At 39.3% G+C, this 19,931-nt stretch overlaps 1 protein-coding gene across 1 annotated transcript in view; it reads left to right on the top strand.

Annotated features, from left to right (window-relative positions):
• The window catches only part of gpc6a (glypican 6a), a 124,062-nt gene extending 109,214 nt beyond the window's left edge, over positions 1-14,848 (top strand). The window contains exons 8-10 of the mRNA XM_070902969.1: positions 11,375-11,505; positions 13,188-13,363; positions 14,625-14,848. Of these exons, the coding sequence (XP_070759070.1) occupies positions 11,375-11,505; positions 13,188-13,363; positions 14,625-14,848 (531 nt within the window). The remainder of the gene's footprint in view (positions 1-11,374; positions 11,506-13,187; positions 13,364-14,624) is intronic.
• The last annotated feature ends 5,083 nt before the right edge of the window (positions 14,849-19,931 follow it).

Raw genomic sequence — 19,931 nt, 5'->3', positions numbered from 1 at the left:
TTTTGCATCACGAGGGCCAAATAGATCGAATTCAGATTCACCCAGATAAACAAACTACTGCTAACGTTTTGAGCTAGAAAAAAAACACCATGGAACATGGAAGCAGATATTTCAAAGAATTAGGTATGTATAAGGCAAAATTATTTGGCAATTCAAAATGCATTGAAAATGCTCTGCAACTCTATCTCTTCCCATAAATGAATTTCAGAAAATAATAATAATAATGCCTAAATTAATATTATAATTAGTAATTAACTTGTTTCCTATTTCCAATGTAAAGTAACCAGCCCAAGAGATTTTTGCAATTAAGTTATATTGTTGTGATACTTAATGAGCGGTCTGTCTCATTATGTATTTGTTACAAGAAAATTCTCAAAACAGGTAAAACGTCATTTGAAACGAGAGAAGAGCCCACTCACAGTTTTATCCAGTTTTTGCAAGGAAAAGATATTTCAAGAGTTTATAGAAATAGTGTGTTGTTATGTTTTGCATTACAACAACTGTATTGTCTTCATGTTTAGACACCGAACTGTTCCTTTTAAACTTTCCATATTTCAACACAACTGAAAAAGGTCATCTGTGATACAATTTCACAATATGTACATTCGTTTGTGGCGTTGTGTGTTCAGTGTTGAAATTGAAAAATGGAGCAAAGGTGAAAATTAACACTTCTAATCTGAAAGCCTCTCAGTAGTTCATGTGTGCCCTGTGTACACACATATTCATTAGTGTGATACTGAAGCAGCTCTGCTTAGCGAGCAATCTGCCTCTGCTCAATATCTGGTCTGTTCATGAGAACATGAGAATGATGATGAGACTGACAGACGCAGTTGGTTATGTAAAAGGGCATTTTTTTTTCCTTTTAAATAATAATGATTTATATAGACAAAACAAATAACACACGAAAATGGATGATGGTAGCATTGATTGTCGGGGATAGCAGAGTTATGTCCATAAGCCTTAGTGAAGAGATAGGTTTTTAGAAGTTAGAAGAGTTAGAAGAAGTTTTACAAGGTCCACCAGGCAGGTGCCCAGACTCTTGTTGGTTTCCCTGAGGGAGTTCTCCCATACTGGCTACTTTCTTGTTCTGTCTTTCTGGTCACATTTTTAGAAGGTTTTATCTTTCTAATCTATTCATGTGCTCAAGCCTGATTACAGCTGATAACAGCTGACCTTTTACAAGCTGCATCAGACACAGGCCAGCACCATAATGCAAATTTGAAATAAACTATCCCCTGTCCTTGATTTGGAGAAAGCTTCACTGCTTTGTAAAAAGAAGCAAGGACAAAATTCTCAGTCAGTAGTTATTACAAGTGCAGCGACATGAGTTCACTTTTGTCATGATTCTCATGAGGAGATTTCAATATTTTTGTCTTTACAGTTTGTAAAACCAGCCAGCTGAAATGATTGTGATGCTTAGATTCCCACAAATGTGGGTTCAGATTTCTGTGCTCCCATTGAAGCTTCATGTGTGAAGGTCTAAACTGTAAGATTTTAACAGAAACGGCCATAAATGTGTGATAATATGAGCACAGCCTTTTATGACTATATTGCAAATATAATTACAGGGATAACAAGTGCACACACACACACACACACACACACACAATGCTGTAAAAAAACATGAAGGTTATTGGGTAAAGCAGTTGTCATGGGGACAGGTTGTGACTTGCATACCAACTATAGGCCTACCTACTGCCTGTTGTTGGAATTAGCAGATGTGTGGGACACGTTATTATGGTTACAGTGCCTCCACTAATTATGTAATTAGCTGTAGACATGATCAGGAAAGAGGGTTAAATATTGCATTAACCAGTTCACTGATGGAGGCTGTTCAAGCCAAAATATATTTGTGAGAGTTACAGCAGAAATAAACTGGGACTTTTGCTGTGCATTTGACCACTGCCTTTATAGCCCCTAAAACATTTTAATACATTTAAGAAAGACAAATTTGCATCTAAATCCTTGGGTCTGCATCAGTAAATATAGCGGTGTGTTGTAACACCTATAATGCCACATCACTTTGCGTAGATGGGGCATTAAAAGTTGAGGTGGCAGCTGAAAGAGATCTCATGTGTAAGATCCTGCAAACTGCTCCTCTGATGCCTTCTTATCCTGCTAGAAACCCTTAAAAGAACTCGTATTGACCAGAGCTCTTTATTTCCAATGTCAGCCATTTGTCCACACAACTCGACATCTGGTTATGATAACTGCTCTGGTCAACTTGAAAGGGAAAGGGCCAGTACTGAAGCTCCTGGACTTTCTTGGTCTTGCCACAGCACTACAGCAGCAGGGCTCCTCTCCATCCCCTTCACTTCTGAAAATCTAACTGCAACACATATTTTATAATATTGGCTTCTGAGCCCTTGGATATCTCTCTGTGCAAATATTACCTTGACCCTCGCTGCTACTTTGTGCTTGTCATAGAATGAGCCAGTTAGAAAATTCTGCCACTGAGCGCTGTGGTTAGCACCAAAGCATCTCCCTCATCCCGGCCATCAGCTCAGATTATCAGTGATTGCACAATTAGAAACATTATATCTCGGTTGATAAAACTCATATTCCTTCTCAGATACAGACATCAAGGAGTCCCCTCTCTTTTAAAAAGACACCAGCAAAGAGGACAATAGTCCGTGCTGAAGAAGAAAAACTAAAGATAGATTTTTACCATTTTGAATATTCAGCCATGCAGTCCAGCTACTGTAGACCAGTTTTTTTTTTAATCCCACGCTCAGTTTGCTATTGAACCTACACACAGCTATTGTCCGTGCAGTGTCCTCACAATTATCAATTCTGGGGTCACAGATTCTTTTATTTCCAAAAGGATGGCCTTCACCTTAATCATCAAGACATGTGAATGCTAAAAGCCAATATTTTGCAAAGCCAGTACTCTTCACCATCAATGTGTTGCTTTAGCCATTCACCAATGATGCCCATGAAATCCAAACATCACTGGTAATAGTTGACTAGTAATAGTTGTAGAACAAATGGCAGTCATGAAATCATGTATACAAATGAAAATGTTTTCTAACTGGCAATATCAGTCCGAAAATAATCAAATACCCTGTTCTTTCTTAAAAACAGATTGTTACATTCAATTTGGTATACGTTATTTAATTAAATACATTTTTAATTTGGTAGTGAAGGTAGAGTTGTGCCCCAGTATTCACTTTAAATTAATAATTCATCTTTTTTTTAACTAACCTTTTTGTAAATGCTTTAATTTCACGTCTTTGCCATCTTGTAACGATGGGTCGCCGTTACTAGGTATTGGTAATAAATGTTATGGCGAGACTAGACATATAGTTGGTAAAACATATTTACAGATAGTTACACGGGTAAGGAAACACACAGATGTATTTTAAAATAATGTATTTATTGTTTTCCTGTTGGTATATTGCAGTTGTATTGGGTTGGGTGTTTCACAGCAGGGACGCTGGGCCGTTCCGCCTAGTCGTTCACCTGTGAAACAAACAAATAATACACATTGATTTATGAGTCAATCGTGACAGGATATTTGAGTGATTAATGGGGACTCTTATGAAACAAAATAGAAAAACTGTGTATTGAAAACGTTATGTGCACAAACTTACCTCTGCCTTACCTCTTGAGCACCTGTTATAAGTTCCGGGAGGGTAATGTCAAGTGGGAAAGGGGTAGAGGGGAGTTTGGTTACATGGGGGTAATGTTTTTGTTTATGTAAGATATTTATTATTATAGCAGATTTTGGGTGTGTAAATATTTATTAAGAGTGTATATATTTTTGATAATGGTTTTTATGTAAATACTTACTGTATAAATAATACTGTATTTATAAAAGTTTGCCTCCTCATTTGCCTCCATAGACCGCTCTGGCTGTCTAATACATCTGCCATCTTGTTTTAAAAGATGTTCTTGTTTTATTTTCAGTTTTTATTATTATTCCTTCTTCCCAAAATCGGTATGAGTCATTTGACAGGACTGGCAAGATGGTGGTGCATGCCTTGGTTGCGATTCATGCTTTCCTCTTGAACACAGTGAGTCATAGTGGATCACATTGGTTTTTGTGAAATTGATTAAGATCGGCTTTGTTAATGGACCGTGTGTGTTCTTGGGCTGAGAATCACTGTGGTTAACAGAGAAGTAAGCAGGGGCCAATCACAGTGTTTAATCCTTGCTTCAGTGAGCTATAGCTCCACTCCCACTCTATATACAAATCTCCACAGTGACAACCTGGCAGTTTGAAGACAGACGGAACGCATGTGCACATACATTTGTGATGATTCACATAAGAAAGGACTTGTGATATGCCAAGACAAAAGCTTAACAAAACAAACAATCAAAAAAAGATTATGATGAGAAGCTAGACTTGAGATAAGTAAGTCAGTTCTTTCCAATTTGCTTAACTGTCTCCATGTTTAATAAGGTTAGATTATTGCTATCTAGAGTCAACTTTATGTTGGACTGTTATTTGAAAATGAAGCAGGTGAAATCCCAATTTCACCTCCTAAAGTGGCAGGACCCACATTAACATGCGTTGCCAAAGGGTGCCCTACATGCTCCAATAGATCAGCGACCTGACACCACCATCCAAGACTCGGCAAACCCAGGAGGAGGCGGGTTGGGATAAAGATTTGTTTGAATAAAATCTTTATTTCAGGCAGTACACATAGGAAAAGAGGGAATATATTATAATAGTAAAACTGCACTCACAGGTTTTTTTGTACTTTGGCTATTGAAACTGCAGGTTTTGAGGAGATTGTCTAGTTTATATTGTCACAAGGTCAGAGAAGTGTTTCTGTTCAAAAGCACCACAAACTGCAGCCCTCAGAATGACCATACAGTTGAATTAACATCTCTCTAAAACAGTTTCAACAAAATCTGAACATTATACCCTTTTGTATTAGACTGCATTAGTTTTAGCTAGGTGTACCTAATAAACTGGCACCTGAGTGTGTAATATTAAATTGTAAAACAAACAGGTATAATGTATCCAACTGAGAAAAACCTGTATCACTGTTCTCGGTCTCCTCTGCCTATGGACCTGTAGTTGACATTATCAGTTATTTAGTGGTTTCTGTAAAACAGTGCAGCAGTGAACTCTGGGCGACCAGTGAGACAGGGAGACACGCTGAAGGTTCAGCTGCATCTAATCCTGCGGCTGCAGCAGCATCACAGATGCAGTGAAGGCAACTATTCTAGCTGGAGTCAGATTCACTGCCCTGGGCTCTCATGGAGAGACTCATGGTCAGATTTTTGTCTACACAATTCACCCTTAGTACAGTGTGTATGTGCTTATGTGTGTGCTTATGTGTGTTTGTTTGCATTTATTTATGAACAAGTGCTTGTTTACTGCTGTACATCATGTTATACAGATGGAGCACACTGCATCATACTTTTATAAGCATCAATCTCCAAATGAATCCTAAATGGATTTATTTACCTTTATGCTTATGAATGAGTTATCCTTCCTTCCAACCTCCAGTTCTCCTGAAATATTCCTGTTTGCAGACACTCAGTTGTCAGAATGGACCATATCAATGTCACATCACTGTGGTTACATTTTAGTTCAAGTTCAAGTAAAATAGCCAAGCACATTCTGATCTGATCCATATTTTGTTGTCAGTGCCGGGATGCTGTGGGCCATCATGAATCAGAGCCACGCCAGCGTGTGTTAAACCTAACCAGCTTTGGTGTCTCCATGACAGGATTACCACATCAAATGTGAGGGCAGTCTCCTGCAGTGGCATCCTGTCGGTACAGGCCCTTTCATGTCCTGTTAAGACCCGAGGCTTCACTGTATGCACTCTCCCAAATCCCCAGTGTAACTAGGACATGATGAGGGTGTGTGTGTGTGTGTACATGAATGCGTGTGTGTTCACTGCTTTTTTGGGGGGGCTATTACTGATGTTCACATGCACTTTAAATGAGTAATGAGGGCTTCAACTTTAACTGCCGGGTCAAGAATAAATAAACAGGATGTTTTTCAGAGTCTTTTTTTTTTCATGGTTCTCTTCTAATTTTGTAGAAACCAAAGAATATAATCTGGATTTAAAATAACAAAATACGCTGAATGTATGAATTAGCTGCAGATTATTTATATTCCTGAAGAAAAGAACAAAGCATCAGAGTACAACATGGAAAATGTTTGAAGACTGAACAGCCTCCATCAGGTCTACCTATGTAATTAAGAATGCATAAAAAGGAATCCCAATACAATAAAACAGTGGTGGAGCCACAGAACTTACTTGCCACTCACTGTACCTTCCAGTTGTGGCATTTCCTCCCTCATGTCCATTCATTATTTTCTATGGACACCTCAGGGTGCTTGATCCCTTGTATTGCTTTGATACAGTTTTTAAACAAGTGTTTTTCGGTGGCCTTGGCTTTGCATTTACTGTAGACAAATCCAATGGAGCTCAAGATGTGTGTATCATTACTCACATTGTCTATGGAGCAACATACTGTATGTTTTTATCAATTAAAGACAGAATAACCTCAATATCACATACATTGTCTCAAAAGGCTTCCCATGCCCACAACAGCAACAGTTCCTGACTCAGCATAAGCTCTCTCTTTAAGCCCCCCCCCCCCCCCCCAAAAAAAAACCTGAGGACAGAAGGAAAATAAAGCCATTAGAGGAGACGGCGGGGTGTGCAGTAGGAGCTGAAGGTGGGAAAGTGGCAATTGCAGACCATGAACAAAAAGTTGTAACAGTTCATAGAAATACAAAATACAGCAATGGGATTATAATTCTACAATAGGATTACAACAGATCCAATACTAACGTACCAAATCCAGTATAAGAAGTCTAATAAAATAAGTCAAAGAAATGGATACAGAGAGATGAATCCAATAAAATATGTAAATCCAATGAAACAGTTTTTCACATGATTCAGAGTCCAGGATGCTAGGTAGGTGGGATAGGGATTAGGGAAAGGGGTGAGTGGTACTTTATGAATGTGCAAGTGTTTTAATTAGATAAGCACAAGATTGACCTCTCCATTTCCTACCTTTTCCTAAATAAATTTTTTAATCTTAGTGAGTAATTTTCAAAACAACAGCTGGCACATGCAGATGTAACACTGTTAAATATTTAGCATAATGAGACGTAGTCACATAACTTGTCAAATTCTCGGCACCCTGACGGAGCAGATTTAATTCATACTGTATGAGGTGTTTACGCTATTCAGCAAGGGCTTTATTAAATGAACCACAGGCTACTGTGGCCCGTAGGCAAGGCCAAGATAAAGAAATGTTGCTGCTCACTGGGTTATTACCTCAGGCTTGAAAGAGCTAATGTGATAGCTCCCGCTCTTTCTCAACTCTCTCCACCAGCCTCAAATAGCGGTCAGTCCCACATCCTCAACTGACCGCCAACCACAAAGTGAGTGCACCCATGATTGACAGCTGACATAACTGACAGATTTTAACTCCGTCCTAGATACATGTATGTTGACTAAGACCCAAACACTACTGCACAACAGTAAATTACTGTAATTTTTTTTTTCTTTTTGAGAGATATATCATATGCAGTATACCATCGTGTGCCTATTTAGAACAAGTCAGCTGGAGACCTAATATTCAACCAACTGACAGAGGTAATCTAAATTAGCGAGCTAGCTACAGCAACTGCTAAAATCTGCTAGCAACATTCCTCATTTCAACCAATAAAATGATGGTTGTCATTTAGAAATTAAAGGCTGCTTTTGTTTCAGTGGATCTTGTAGAGCTGTCTTCAAAATCATCGATGAAAATGAATCATAAAACAGGGGCTGAAGTGTAACCCCTGGAAATATGCAATACGACTGGCAAAGTGTATAAGATATAGAAGGACATATATATAGATTTATTTGATGGACTTAATCACTGCTAGAAAGCTAACTGTGTGTTATAAAGTACATAAGAGAGCTGGCATTCAACACATGTATTCACAGAATTTACTGCAGCAAAGTCTGATGTAAAATTCTGCTGTAGTCTCAGCTCTTCTCTGCCCTCTTATTATAAACTGGTTTTGTAATGAATTATTGCTGATTGTTGCTGAAACATTTTACAAAGTAATTGGATTGACATATATAGTTCACAGCATTATTGACAAAAGTAAGTGTTTTTTGAACGCGTCTCTAATTTTCATTTAAGCATCAAAGCTCATTCTCGACCTCGGAAATAATAGTTTAACAAAACAAACCCAACTCAAGATCCACTTAGTAGCTTTTTCTTGAACTCTCAACCTTATCACATGGTCATCATCAGCAGATGGTGTTTGTTTAGTTGTCATGGAGATGGATCTGTTAACATGCAAGTTCAGTAAATGTTAGGACTTCCTCCATAGCCCTTTTTAGGACTTCTTGTCCATGTTTTCTGGAGCTTTTAACTGTAACACGTGGATTATATTTTATGACTAACTTGCAGGTTGAAAGATCCAGTAAAAGCTTGTAAGTGGACCTTGAGTTGGCTGCAGTAGGTACATTTTATGGATTCATGGGGGGGGGGGGGGGGGGGACGTATGTATTGGTAAAAACAAGCAAGTTGATAGGTCAGAATCGCAGATGTAGTGGCAGCTATATTTTCTATCCTGAAAAATCCTTTCAATCAATGAAGAGCAGCCTGAGGTAAAAGGCGTTAACTCGTGTCAGTCACTCCTCGCTAGTTAAGGGCTTGGAGTTAGGAGTGGGTGTGTTGTTTTATATTTCTGGATATTTTATGCTGAATATTTTAGCCAGGACAGATCATTTCTACTCAGAGAAATAATTATGAATATCACAGGGTTTCATCTCTAAAGTTGGACTCAAAGTATTCATCCAAATATTGTTTATTTTGGCAACTCCGCCGTAATATAACTACGATTAAGAATAGAAGCACTGGGCTTTGCATTAAATCAAATGTTCTTTTTGAAATATTTGGGTATAAATTGTATGAGACAGATATTTTGCAGTCTATGCTTTTCAGAGCCTTGAAGAATGCAGCAGGTGAAATTGGTTCAAGTCCAAAACAATTTACAGAAAAAATAGCGACACTGTTGAAAGCAATAGAATTCCACAGAGAAGGTCATGAACCATCAACAATGTTCTTTCTTGCCAAAATATATTTTAACACACACGCACACACATACACACACACACACAATGAATACATCACATGTATAATACAAGGCTCAGTTTGTGGCTTCACTTTGTTTTATAGATGCAGGATATAATATCTATCCATTCAGTTCCTCTCGCTTGGGCTTTGTTTGTGTAGCTGTACTGATCTTCCATGCTGAATTCATCAACCCAGGAGGAAGCAAAAACATAATGTGGCCAAGCATCTGTACATTTACAATTTGTGTTGCTTTTGAATTTTTTTTTTTATCTGAAAAGAGCATACTATTTCATCATTAACAAAAACACATTCTTGTTTATCGTGTTTCAGGTACTAAGTAACAGTAATGAGATTAATGAGAAGATTCATACGACTCTTGTGTCCATTTGGTAAATATGAAGCTACAGCCAGCAGCCGGTTAGCTTAGCTTAAAATAAAGACTGGAAATAGGGGGAAACAGCAAGCCTGGCTCTGTCTGAAGATCTGCCTATCAGTAACGTTAAAGCTCACTAATTAACACAATATATCTTATTTGTTAATCAAACAACAACACTTATTACAACACAGAAGTACAACAACACATTGTGGTTTCACATGGGGTTATGTGCTGAATTATTTCTTGGCTGGGACTACTGACTTCTTGCAGTCTTGTTGCCAGGCAACCAACGGTGACTCCAGGAAGTCACTGCGGCCAAGAAACAATCCATCACATAACATTTAGACAGAGCCAGGCTAGTTGTTTCCCCCTGTTACCAGCCTTTATGCTAGGCTAAACTACCCGGCTGCTGGCTGTAGCTTCACAAGTAAAGAAGTGAGTAAGTATATTTCCCAAAATGTCGACCTTCTCCTTAAAGTTTATAAAACTTAAATAGGATCTCACAGCTTTCTGGGTGACTTAGTGTTCTTGCTGTACGCTGTATGCCATCCTGCTCTCCGGTGACAGAAGCATAAGTGAGTTCTATTATGAGCAAAGTGAACATGTTCGTATCCAACATATTTATACATATATATGCATACTTAAACATTTGAATGATAGTATATACCTTAATAAATATCTTACCCCTTATATCCAGATTCATTAGGCTCGTGTTCTCTGTCTTCATGAAAGTTACCAACAATATCAAAATGACAAAAGCAACACAATGTACTTTGGTATTTTTTTTATTTTTTATTTTTTCGCCTGTTTGCTGGTTGCCCGCTCAAACTTCTTGCTGAGTCCAGATGGAATCAGTCGGGGGTGACCGCTCATGCCAAATATCAAATGCGAAACCCCAAGTCTGTCTTGTATGAATCAGAGATGAACACAATATGGATGGAAGTGGACATGAAGCAAAATGGAAAGAAAAAGATCCCCGGGCAGTCCACAAGTGCTTCTCTCCTGATGGAATAGATGAACAGAAGGGGTTGTGCAACTACACAAACTTCTGCTGCCACATTTAAAATCGCAATGTGTCACACTCTTATACAGAGAACTATTGGACTCTTTTGCATTTCCGTTTTTGTTTAAAGAGCATGTAGCATAGAGCTTTTAAGTAACTAAGTACTTTTTGAGGTAGTTCTACCTCACTAAATATGTCCAATTTATGCTACTTTATACTTAAATAAAGTAAAGTAGAAATATTTTACTTTTTACTTCCCTACATTTACTTAACTGCTGTAGTTACTAGTTACTTTGATTTTTACATACAAAACATATGATGAACTTTTTAGATATGATGCATTGTTATAGATTAAAGCCCCCACAGATCCTCACAGGTGTTTTCAGTTATGTTGCTGCTGATTGGATCTACCAAGGTCAGAGTTGTGCAAAGTAGTGCTGGGATATATGTGGGATCATAATGTACTTACAGTATGAGAAGGATAACGTTGTAAACTGCCTCGCAACAAATATTAACAGGAGAGCCCCCAAATCTTGTTTATCTTGTTGCACAAGATTTTTTATCTTGTTGGACAATAAAATAAACAATAAAAACTTGTGTGTACAAATTATTATCTTGTGTTCTTAATGTAAAAGCAATATGTCATCTTTTGGGACCTTGAAGGCTCCATATTGTTGCATAGTGAGTACTTTAAGTACATTTTGCTGGTAATACTATATGTGTACTATTTTTACACTGTGGCATTGTTACTTTTACTTAAATTAAGGATTTGAGTACTTCTTCCACCACTGGAAATACATAAGTTGTGTGTACTTTGTTAATATTAAGCACAACAATAAATCAGTCGATTCCCTTCTCAGCCAGACTTCTCAGCCTTTCAAATACACAATTATCGACCTTAATATATTTCTGAACTCTGTTTTGGCCCATGGCAGGTGATTGACATCAAAGAGAAGTTGAAGGAGTCCAAGAGGTTCTGGTCCAACTTGCCAGATGACGTCTGTGCCAAGGGCAAGCTCACAGAGTCTGACGAGGAGCAGTGCTGGAACAGCCACACTAAGGGCAGGTGAGGGTTTCTGCTACTCTTTAGAACTGCCGCAAAGTCAACCCGCTCTTTGGTTATCACATTCTGCCTGCCTGGGATTAAAATAACCACACTGTGTTCCCAGATTAACACTCTCTCTGTAAGTACAGTAGTTAGTTCTTATATGGAGAACTTCTATATAAGCTCTGTGGCTCTAATACTCAGAGGACTGTCGAGCCTCCAACACCTCTTATCACCACTGCAGCGTGTAGAGTGTCGCCGAGCCGTACAGTAGATTGGACAGTGAGTTGTTTTCTCTGACAGTGAACCAGAGACGCTGGCAGAGAAAATATATCACCCCATCACTCTGGCCCTCTCCAAGTAACAAAATCACCAGATGGTGCAATAAAAGACATGTTAATTCTCTTGTTTGTGCCAGTACCATTTTTAAGCATCGCTCTAAATCTGGAAGGTGAATTGATTGCCCAGAGATAATAAAATGTCACTAACAGCCAGACCATGTTGGGAGTGTGTTATGAAATCATCGGATTCTCTTGTTACTTAGCTATGCACACCTCTCTTTGTGTAAAACATATTGAATGAAATACAAAATGAACGGTTAAATGGTGAGACAGTAACACACATGCACAACAAGTGTAAACAAGACTGCAATTACTGCAGCAGTTAAATGACACACTCTTTTGTGAGTACGTCGCCTTTCTCATGTAGTGCATTATTTTCACACGCAGCACAGCTATTAAATTGTTTTTGATTTATTAAGTAAAAAAAAAAGAAGACAGAAAAGTAGTCATTTGTTTGAATTAGGTATGTTGAGGGATCTATGTAGCCAAGTGCCACCACTCCAAACATGAAATAGACTATTAAGCCTGATTACACACTTGTGTTTTGTCTGATTTAAGCAGCCATTGTTAGAAAGAGTAGCTCTAATCTATTCTGTCTAATTTCAGTTGTTTTAATTTGTAAATTCTCAGCCTGTTAGCCAAGATCATGAGATATCCACACATGTTCCACAATGTCTAGAGATTATCTGTGTGTGGTGTTGTGGAGAGTCCTGATCAAACACGCTTCAGTTAATTGAAAGACACTGCAACCACACTGGATCAGCTCTGTAACCTCTGTAATTTGACTGGATTGGCAGAGAGAGCTCAACCCACAGCAATTTAAGAAAACACATGTAAGTGATGAAAACACGAGCACGTGAAGAAAACATCCTCACTGCTTGACAACACACGTGCTGCATTAAAAGAAAACACTGCAAATAAATAAAACAAAAGCAAATTAAGAGACACATTCACCAATTTCACCTTGGAAATGCAGCATAAATACACGTTTTATTCATTTCCAGCTATTTTTTTGTTTTAAATGTAAGATGTGTGTCAAAGCAGTGTTTTCTGAAGTCGCAGTGTGTTGAGCTCTGTCAGCCACCATACAGCAGATAGCCTGTTATTCAGTGTCACTGATGCCTCTTGATAACTTCATTGAAATGATTCATAGAGACTGTACTACTTTTATTTCTCACAAACTATAGTAAAATCAAGCAAATATGGGCAACATTGTTACCTACTAAACCCTATGGTACTATATGTCAACCAGTTTTGTAATACATTTAGAAAATATCGCCATAAAGGCCCATTTTAAAAGTGCCTTCAGGGACACTACATGGAGATATTAGGTGATTCAAGTTTTTGGCGTGCCATGTCCAGATATTTCCCTGAAGTGGTGAAGGAGGGTCTAACCAACCAGGTCAACAACCCAGAGGTGGATGTGGATATCACCAGGCCTGACACACTGATACGACAGCAGATCATGGCTCTACGTGTCATGACCAACAAGCTGAGGAACGCCTACAATGGAAATGACATCTACTTCCAGGACTCTAGTAAGTTTTCCAATCTCTCTCGGGTGTTTGGAAGTGCAGGTGAGGACAAAATAACAAGCCATCATTTGAAGTAAAATAAAGAGAGAAAGGTTTCTCTATTGATTTCTGTCACTGCATGTTGGTTTTTACTCAGACCACACTACACAACGCAGAAATATTAACTGTTATTACTGAAATAACTTCTTAGGTGTCATTCATGTAGCGACTCATCATACAACTCCACAGGAGGCGTCAGTGTTGCAAAACATTATTTGGAGAATAGAAAAGCTGAATGTACGGTGACACAGACAATGATAGACAGACAAGCCTATGTTGAGGAAGATGTACATCTCCAGTGCTGCCATGACAGAAACCATTCTTCCTTTCTGATTCTGTGGATCTCATTCAGCTGACAAGATGGAAGTTTCTCTGAGCTTCAAATAAAACGTGTGGCTGCATGACTACTGCAAATACATTTTGTACCTCAACTCCATTTTTGTTGCCATCCGTGTTTGTTTTTCTGTTATGAGTGGTGTCTTCTTCAAAATCAGAGACCAAGACCAGAACAAAAAGTATTGCATAGTTTAATATCTCACAGAAGCAAGATAAATAAGAACAAAGTAAACGCTATGCTACTGCTACATATTTGAAGACACAACCATCTTTTGTCCTTTTTCAATCATGTAAAACCTATTTTTTGCTCTGTCACATGTATAGGCCCGGTGCTTGCTTTATTTGAACAATTAAAAAAATTTAAGAAACTTAAAGGCACAATCCACATGGCATATACAAAATGGTCCAGTATTAAACCTGAACAGTACTTTACTTCCTTGCCTTGCTTGGCCTAGTTTTGTACTAGAACTAGTACTTTGAATGGAACAGGTTGAACCAGCAACAGACTGAACCTACTGCTGAACTGAAGACAGTCACAATACGACCTAACCTAACAGCGCTATGGCAGTGATGTCATCCCTCACTGATGTACGTGCTGAGGTGTATTCGGACGATGATGCTATCGCTTAGAAAAGAAGTACAAAGTCAGTGACTGTGAATCTTTTAATATAACGGAAGTGAACGAAACGATTCAAATCAGCAAAGTGAGTTACCAAATTCTAGCACCCACTATATCACTAGGATGCACGGGTGAGCTTCACTGTGCAGCTTTCTGGTGTGACCAGGGCTTGTTTCTATATTCTCTCTTTCCTTGGACGAAAATAATAGCTGCTTGTGACGATATTCTTGTTTATGAGAATGTTTAATTTGTGTGTTTTTGTTGCTGCAGGTGACGAGGGCAGTAGTTCTGGCAGTGGCAGCGGCTGCTCTGACGGCTGCACAACAGAGTTTGTTTTTGTTGGAACAGAAGCTCCTGTGATCGGAGCTGACAGAAGTGATGAACGCGCAGCAGCAGCCGCCGCAGGGAAGTCACTTAGCTGCGGACCCTCCCTACTGCTGGTGTTGGTGGCCCTCACACTCCCACTCTGGGCAATGCAGACTCAATGGAGATAATACATGAGTGTGGCCTGATCACTGAACTTTTATACTGTTATGTACAGTATGTTCAACAGCAAGTTCTGCTGTTCCCTCACTGGACATGTAGAACCTCCTGGAAACCTGTCGAGAATGGCTTACTGTGTGATGTGGTGTGATAGGACTGGAAGTGAGTGCAGTGCTGCATCCTGCTCGTCCCCCAAAGAATGCTTGGTGCCATCACTGAACCAGCTTTCACATCTCTGAAAAAAAAAAAGAAAATGTGGTGTTTTCTCATTATTTTAAAGTGGGTTTTGAAAAACATGCTTCTCTTTTAGACAATGAAAACCATCTGATCTGATTTTTTCAGATAAAGGGGAATCTATTTTTCTTTTCCTTTGTATGAGGAAGTTGTGAAAACAAGACAACATCCATTTTATCCTACTAGTCCTGTCCCCCTCAGACAAAAGGAGAAAGTCTTACTGTGTGCATGCGTGGAAATGATGTTAACTGACAAAAAAAACATTTTTTAGGTTGTTATTTTTTTTTCATGCAGGCTACACAGTTTTGGATTGGTTGGTACAGGATTGTACAGTGATAGCAGTTCACCTGGTTTCCCGTTTGATCATATCAGTGTGGCTTCAGGAAGCAGCAGTTCTTACAGCCTCTTTATAGTTGCACATATGATTATCTCTGAGAAAGTGCTAATGTACTGCACTAAGAGAACTACTTTGCACAGATTATTTTTGTTGGCTTCATACGTTTATAAAGCTACAGGAAACATCCACCCCATAGAGAAAGAAGATCTATATTTTCAGATCATTTAACTGATTGTATTGTACTTATAAAACAGTTGCAGTATGTATTTCACTGGAAGGTACTGTAATGTAATCTTACTGGTTTAGTTAATGGCTACATTTTTTAATAAATGTATTATTAGTTTTTACAAGTTATCTGATCACCTGTAAAATGGAAAAAAAAACGAGAGTTTTTGCAACAACACTAAGCTATTGTACTACAATTGCCTGCTCACAATATTCATTTACCTGATTTACTCTCTCCTATTTGGATACTTAACATGCACTTAAACAGTTCACATTTCCTTTTTATTTCTCAGATGACTCAGAGTATGTTAGTGATATTAGGCATATTATGACATTTCCATTTATTTTCTTGGCTCCCATGCTTTAATTATTCATGATTATGATTTATTTTGTATGTTTTTGTCCTTTGTTTATCTTACATATATGGAAGGTTACACATTTTAACCCTAGTCCTGTGAGCTCACGTGGAGCCCTCTGACAGGCTCTGCAGGTTTACCCACTCACATCTCATGAAGCAACTTCCACCACCCTACAGGCTGCAGGTTGTAGAAGTGGTCGTGTTTTCTTAAAAGGCATGTTCAAAGTCAGCAACTCAAAAAGAAGCCAGATGCCAAATTAGTGGGCTCTGGCTACTCTTAAAACTAGGGTTACTATTCAAAATCTTCATTCTGTCTCCTACAGGCTTCGACCTCTAACACTAGGCTCTAGAGGCTCAGGGGGTAAAACCAATAGCTTGCACTCCACCAACAAAACTCGATGGCCGTGACCTCTGGTCACACAGAAAACACAGGTGCCAGAAATGTTGCAGGCATACCGTAGAAACAAACAAAGGGGCAAATGTTCACTGCTCCACAAAAGAGGGCAGTTAAGGCAGCCACCCTCATGCTGAAGTGTGCCAGGAGGATCCCATCCCTCATAAGCACCTGAAATGCTTTCACATAGCCAATAAGCACGTCTCTTGTCTCAACAGGGGCCTTCCCCAAACCCATCGCTGTAACAAATGAACAGCTGCTGTAAGCATCTCAAAGAGACTGCATGTTTCACGTAGCATACTAAAGCAAGCGTGGGACACAAGCGTTTCCCCTCCCTGTCGCCCACATGAGGGGAGTGAAAATAGCATCAAGCCCTCCAAGACCTGAAAAGATATCTGATGTTCTTACGCATAAATGACGGGTGCGGGTGAAGTGCAGTGCTTCTGTGGTGCCTTGAAATGAGCAAACAACTAGAGTAGACTGATATCCACATTGCTGAGGTTTGCACCAGCAAAGGGTGCTCCCGCTGCAGAACAGATGGCAAAACAGTTGACCTCTGTTGCCTCACTCCCTGCAGAAACCGCTTTAGGAGAAGGTGACTGAACAGCAGCCTCCCACCAAAACTAGCATGACACAATTAAATCAGTGATGCATGAACCTTAATTGTGGAATGCGACAGGCCTCCATCCAACCAAAGCCTGAGGAAAGACAACACTGAACTGATCAACATTAGGTCCTCCCCAAAGTCAAACTCACATGTGACTTAAACATCCACTGAAACTTCTACTCCAGTGAAAAGATGAAAAATGGCAGCAACGAAAACATCGGATCTGTGTAGATCGATGAGGAGATCTTCCTCAAATTAATACATGAAACAAATGGCATATTTCCATCACCTTTTCTCTCTTTGACTTTCACTCTTTTGAGGCTGGAGTGCCGCTCTTTCAAATATGTCATCTCGTTGTGCCCTCTTATTCTGCAATAGTTTAATAGCACAGGACTGGAGATTTAACGGCGTAACCGTTTATCTCAAAACTTCTAATATTCACATGACATCAGTGGATGTAAACGTGCCTAATTTAGCATTTTCTTTTGCTGATTTTCTGTAAAAAAAAATTTGGTCTACATTTGGATGAAAACTTGACTAGAACATAATATGAGAAACATCACTATCAAAATATCAATACCAGTATCACAGCTGCCACACAATGACGAGGAGGACCGCAGGTCAGCAGTGATAAAACAATAAAGGAATTATCTGAATGACACAGTCCAGGTAGCTAAGAAGAAGCTGAGAAGGTCTTAGTAGTGGAAGGGAGCAGAGAAAACAAGTACTCACCGGCACAGCCAGGAAGCAGCACTGGGAGATGACCACCAAGAAAATAATCCAGAGTGGAAGTGGTCACCAGTGGAGGAGTGGGAGACCTCCTCACTTCCCACCTCTAGGTTGCTGCCATAGGTTGAGGGCTGGAAAGAGCGAAAAAGGGTATGCATGTGATCCATCCACATGCGCCACTACACGGTGACGCTGGAGCAAGAGGGAGAGGAGGCCAGCTTCATCTCATCGTATTCGTCTCACTGGTCCTGTTGCTCTTTCAGTAACTATAGGAAAGTGGATGCTTGGTTCGAATGCAGTCCATTCTGATTGAACAAACAAACAATACATGCAATTATCAGTGCATGCTGCAGGGGTGACTGAGCAAGTGACCATTGAGCCCTCTCAAGGTCAAAGCCTGTATGAGATAGAACCAGTGGAAACTAAACACACATAAACACAGTTTACCCACCTCTCAAAATCTAAGATAGTGTTTACGCAGCTGTTTATTCAGAAGTTAGATGGGTTTCACTCACTCATATTTTAGATTGCTCATGTGTCCTCTGGATCAGATCATGGTATCTTCACACGAGCAGAGAGAGCCCAGCACCCAACTGTGTTTGGCAGAGTTAAAAACAAACAGATCACAATTCGAACCCACTTCATTAGCACCAAGTGGTCCCGTTTCAGTGGGTCAGACAGATGAGACAGATGGGAGGTTGTTAGGTAGGAGACAGGATGTTAGACATCCAGCAGTAACTATTTATAATGTGCTGAATATTGAAATACTATTTAACTAACTGGCTGTCAGGCCTGCTACAGCTTTCCTCCTGTTAGGATTTCCCCACCCAGGAGTAAAGTCCTGGATAGCAGATAATTGCAACGAAGGAGGTTTCATGTAAAAATCATGGTCTGTTGGACTGATGAAGCTCAGACTGATATTTAAATTAAAGCTTTGGACGTTTACATTTCTCAGAGAATACATCTACACTAGAATTAAACACAAATAGATGTTTTGTCTGCACTTTCATGTCGATGTTAAGTGCAGCATCATATTGTTCTCTAAGATTAGATTAAATTGGGCAGTAACAGAGTTGCATCCAGGTGATCTTTGTGCTGTGGTGATTCTGTCATTGGTAAATGAAATAAATGTACAACAGGAAGAGAAAAGAGTTGATAAGAAGTGCAGGTTATATACCACTGCAGTCAAACACAGCCATATACATTCAGTTTTCAAGTATTAAAAAACATTGTGGGGGCAGATATTTCTGAGTCAGGGTTGGAAGTGAGGCGGAACAATCAGAACAGTGTGTGTTCGATAATAAGGCAGGAAGTTAGCCGTGTCGCTTCAGATACTGGCATTGTTTAAGCTTTGGCACTGCTGCCTCCTCACTGAGGTTTAACAGCTACTTTTTTCAAAGTGTAAAAACTCAGTAAGCATCTGCAGCCATACAAAGGTCTGATGCACCCATAAGCGCCTCTAGATCTGTGATTGCAACAACAAGAATTTTGGATGAGTGAGGATAAGGCAGGACTTTAGTGGTGCTCCTGAAATGCAGTAAAGAAAGTGAATTAAGGAAAGTAGGTCGAATTTTTCCAAAGAGCTTGTGTCGGTGCAAACAGCAGTCTTCTCTCATTACGACGAGAGAAATGTTTGCCATTTTCCACTGCCTTGTGTATTCCTTTCTCTCTCCTGACAAGCTACGTTACCCTGGTCAGACATACAGTATCACTGTCTGAGATGCTTCAGTGCTTAACTTAATTTGTCTGTGAGCCATATTCTTTTTATTTGGTTGTCTCGTTCATTCTCTTTGGCTTTTGAAAAACTGGGGGGGGGGGGGGGGAAAGATTAAACTCGTGGTTGACTGAAGTTTTTTACAGAATGTTTAGAACGAAACGTGTTATGCAAGGTCTTCTCCATTTTGATGTTAATCGTTTGCTGCACTTTTGCTAAAACATTTGCTGTGAGTGTGAGTACTGTTGTGATTTGCAAAATCAGATAACTAAGGAGCACATTAAGATTTTTCTGAGCTGTCAGTGCACGCTGTTCAAAGTGTTTTGGGGGAACTGAAGTTGATGGTTATACAAGCAGACATGCCTTACCATTTTTAAAAGACTAAAATGGATTGCTTATTTGGCTTTTGTTACACATTCTTGTATACAGAAAATAATACAAAGGTAATAATAAACATTTTATTAAAAAAGGACTTTGCTTACTGTAGTTTTCTCTA

The sequence above is a fragment of the Enoplosus armatus genome, chromosome 1 (assembly GCF_043641665.1).
Source record: "Enoplosus armatus isolate fEnoArm2 chromosome 1, fEnoArm2.hap1, whole genome shotgun sequence".
Classification (NCBI taxonomy): Eukaryota; Metazoa; Chordata; class Actinopteri; order Centrarchiformes; family Enoplosidae; genus Enoplosus; species Enoplosus armatus.
The sequence above is the reverse complement of the archived record's forward strand: the minus strand, read 5'-3'. Positions and strand labels throughout refer to the sequence as shown.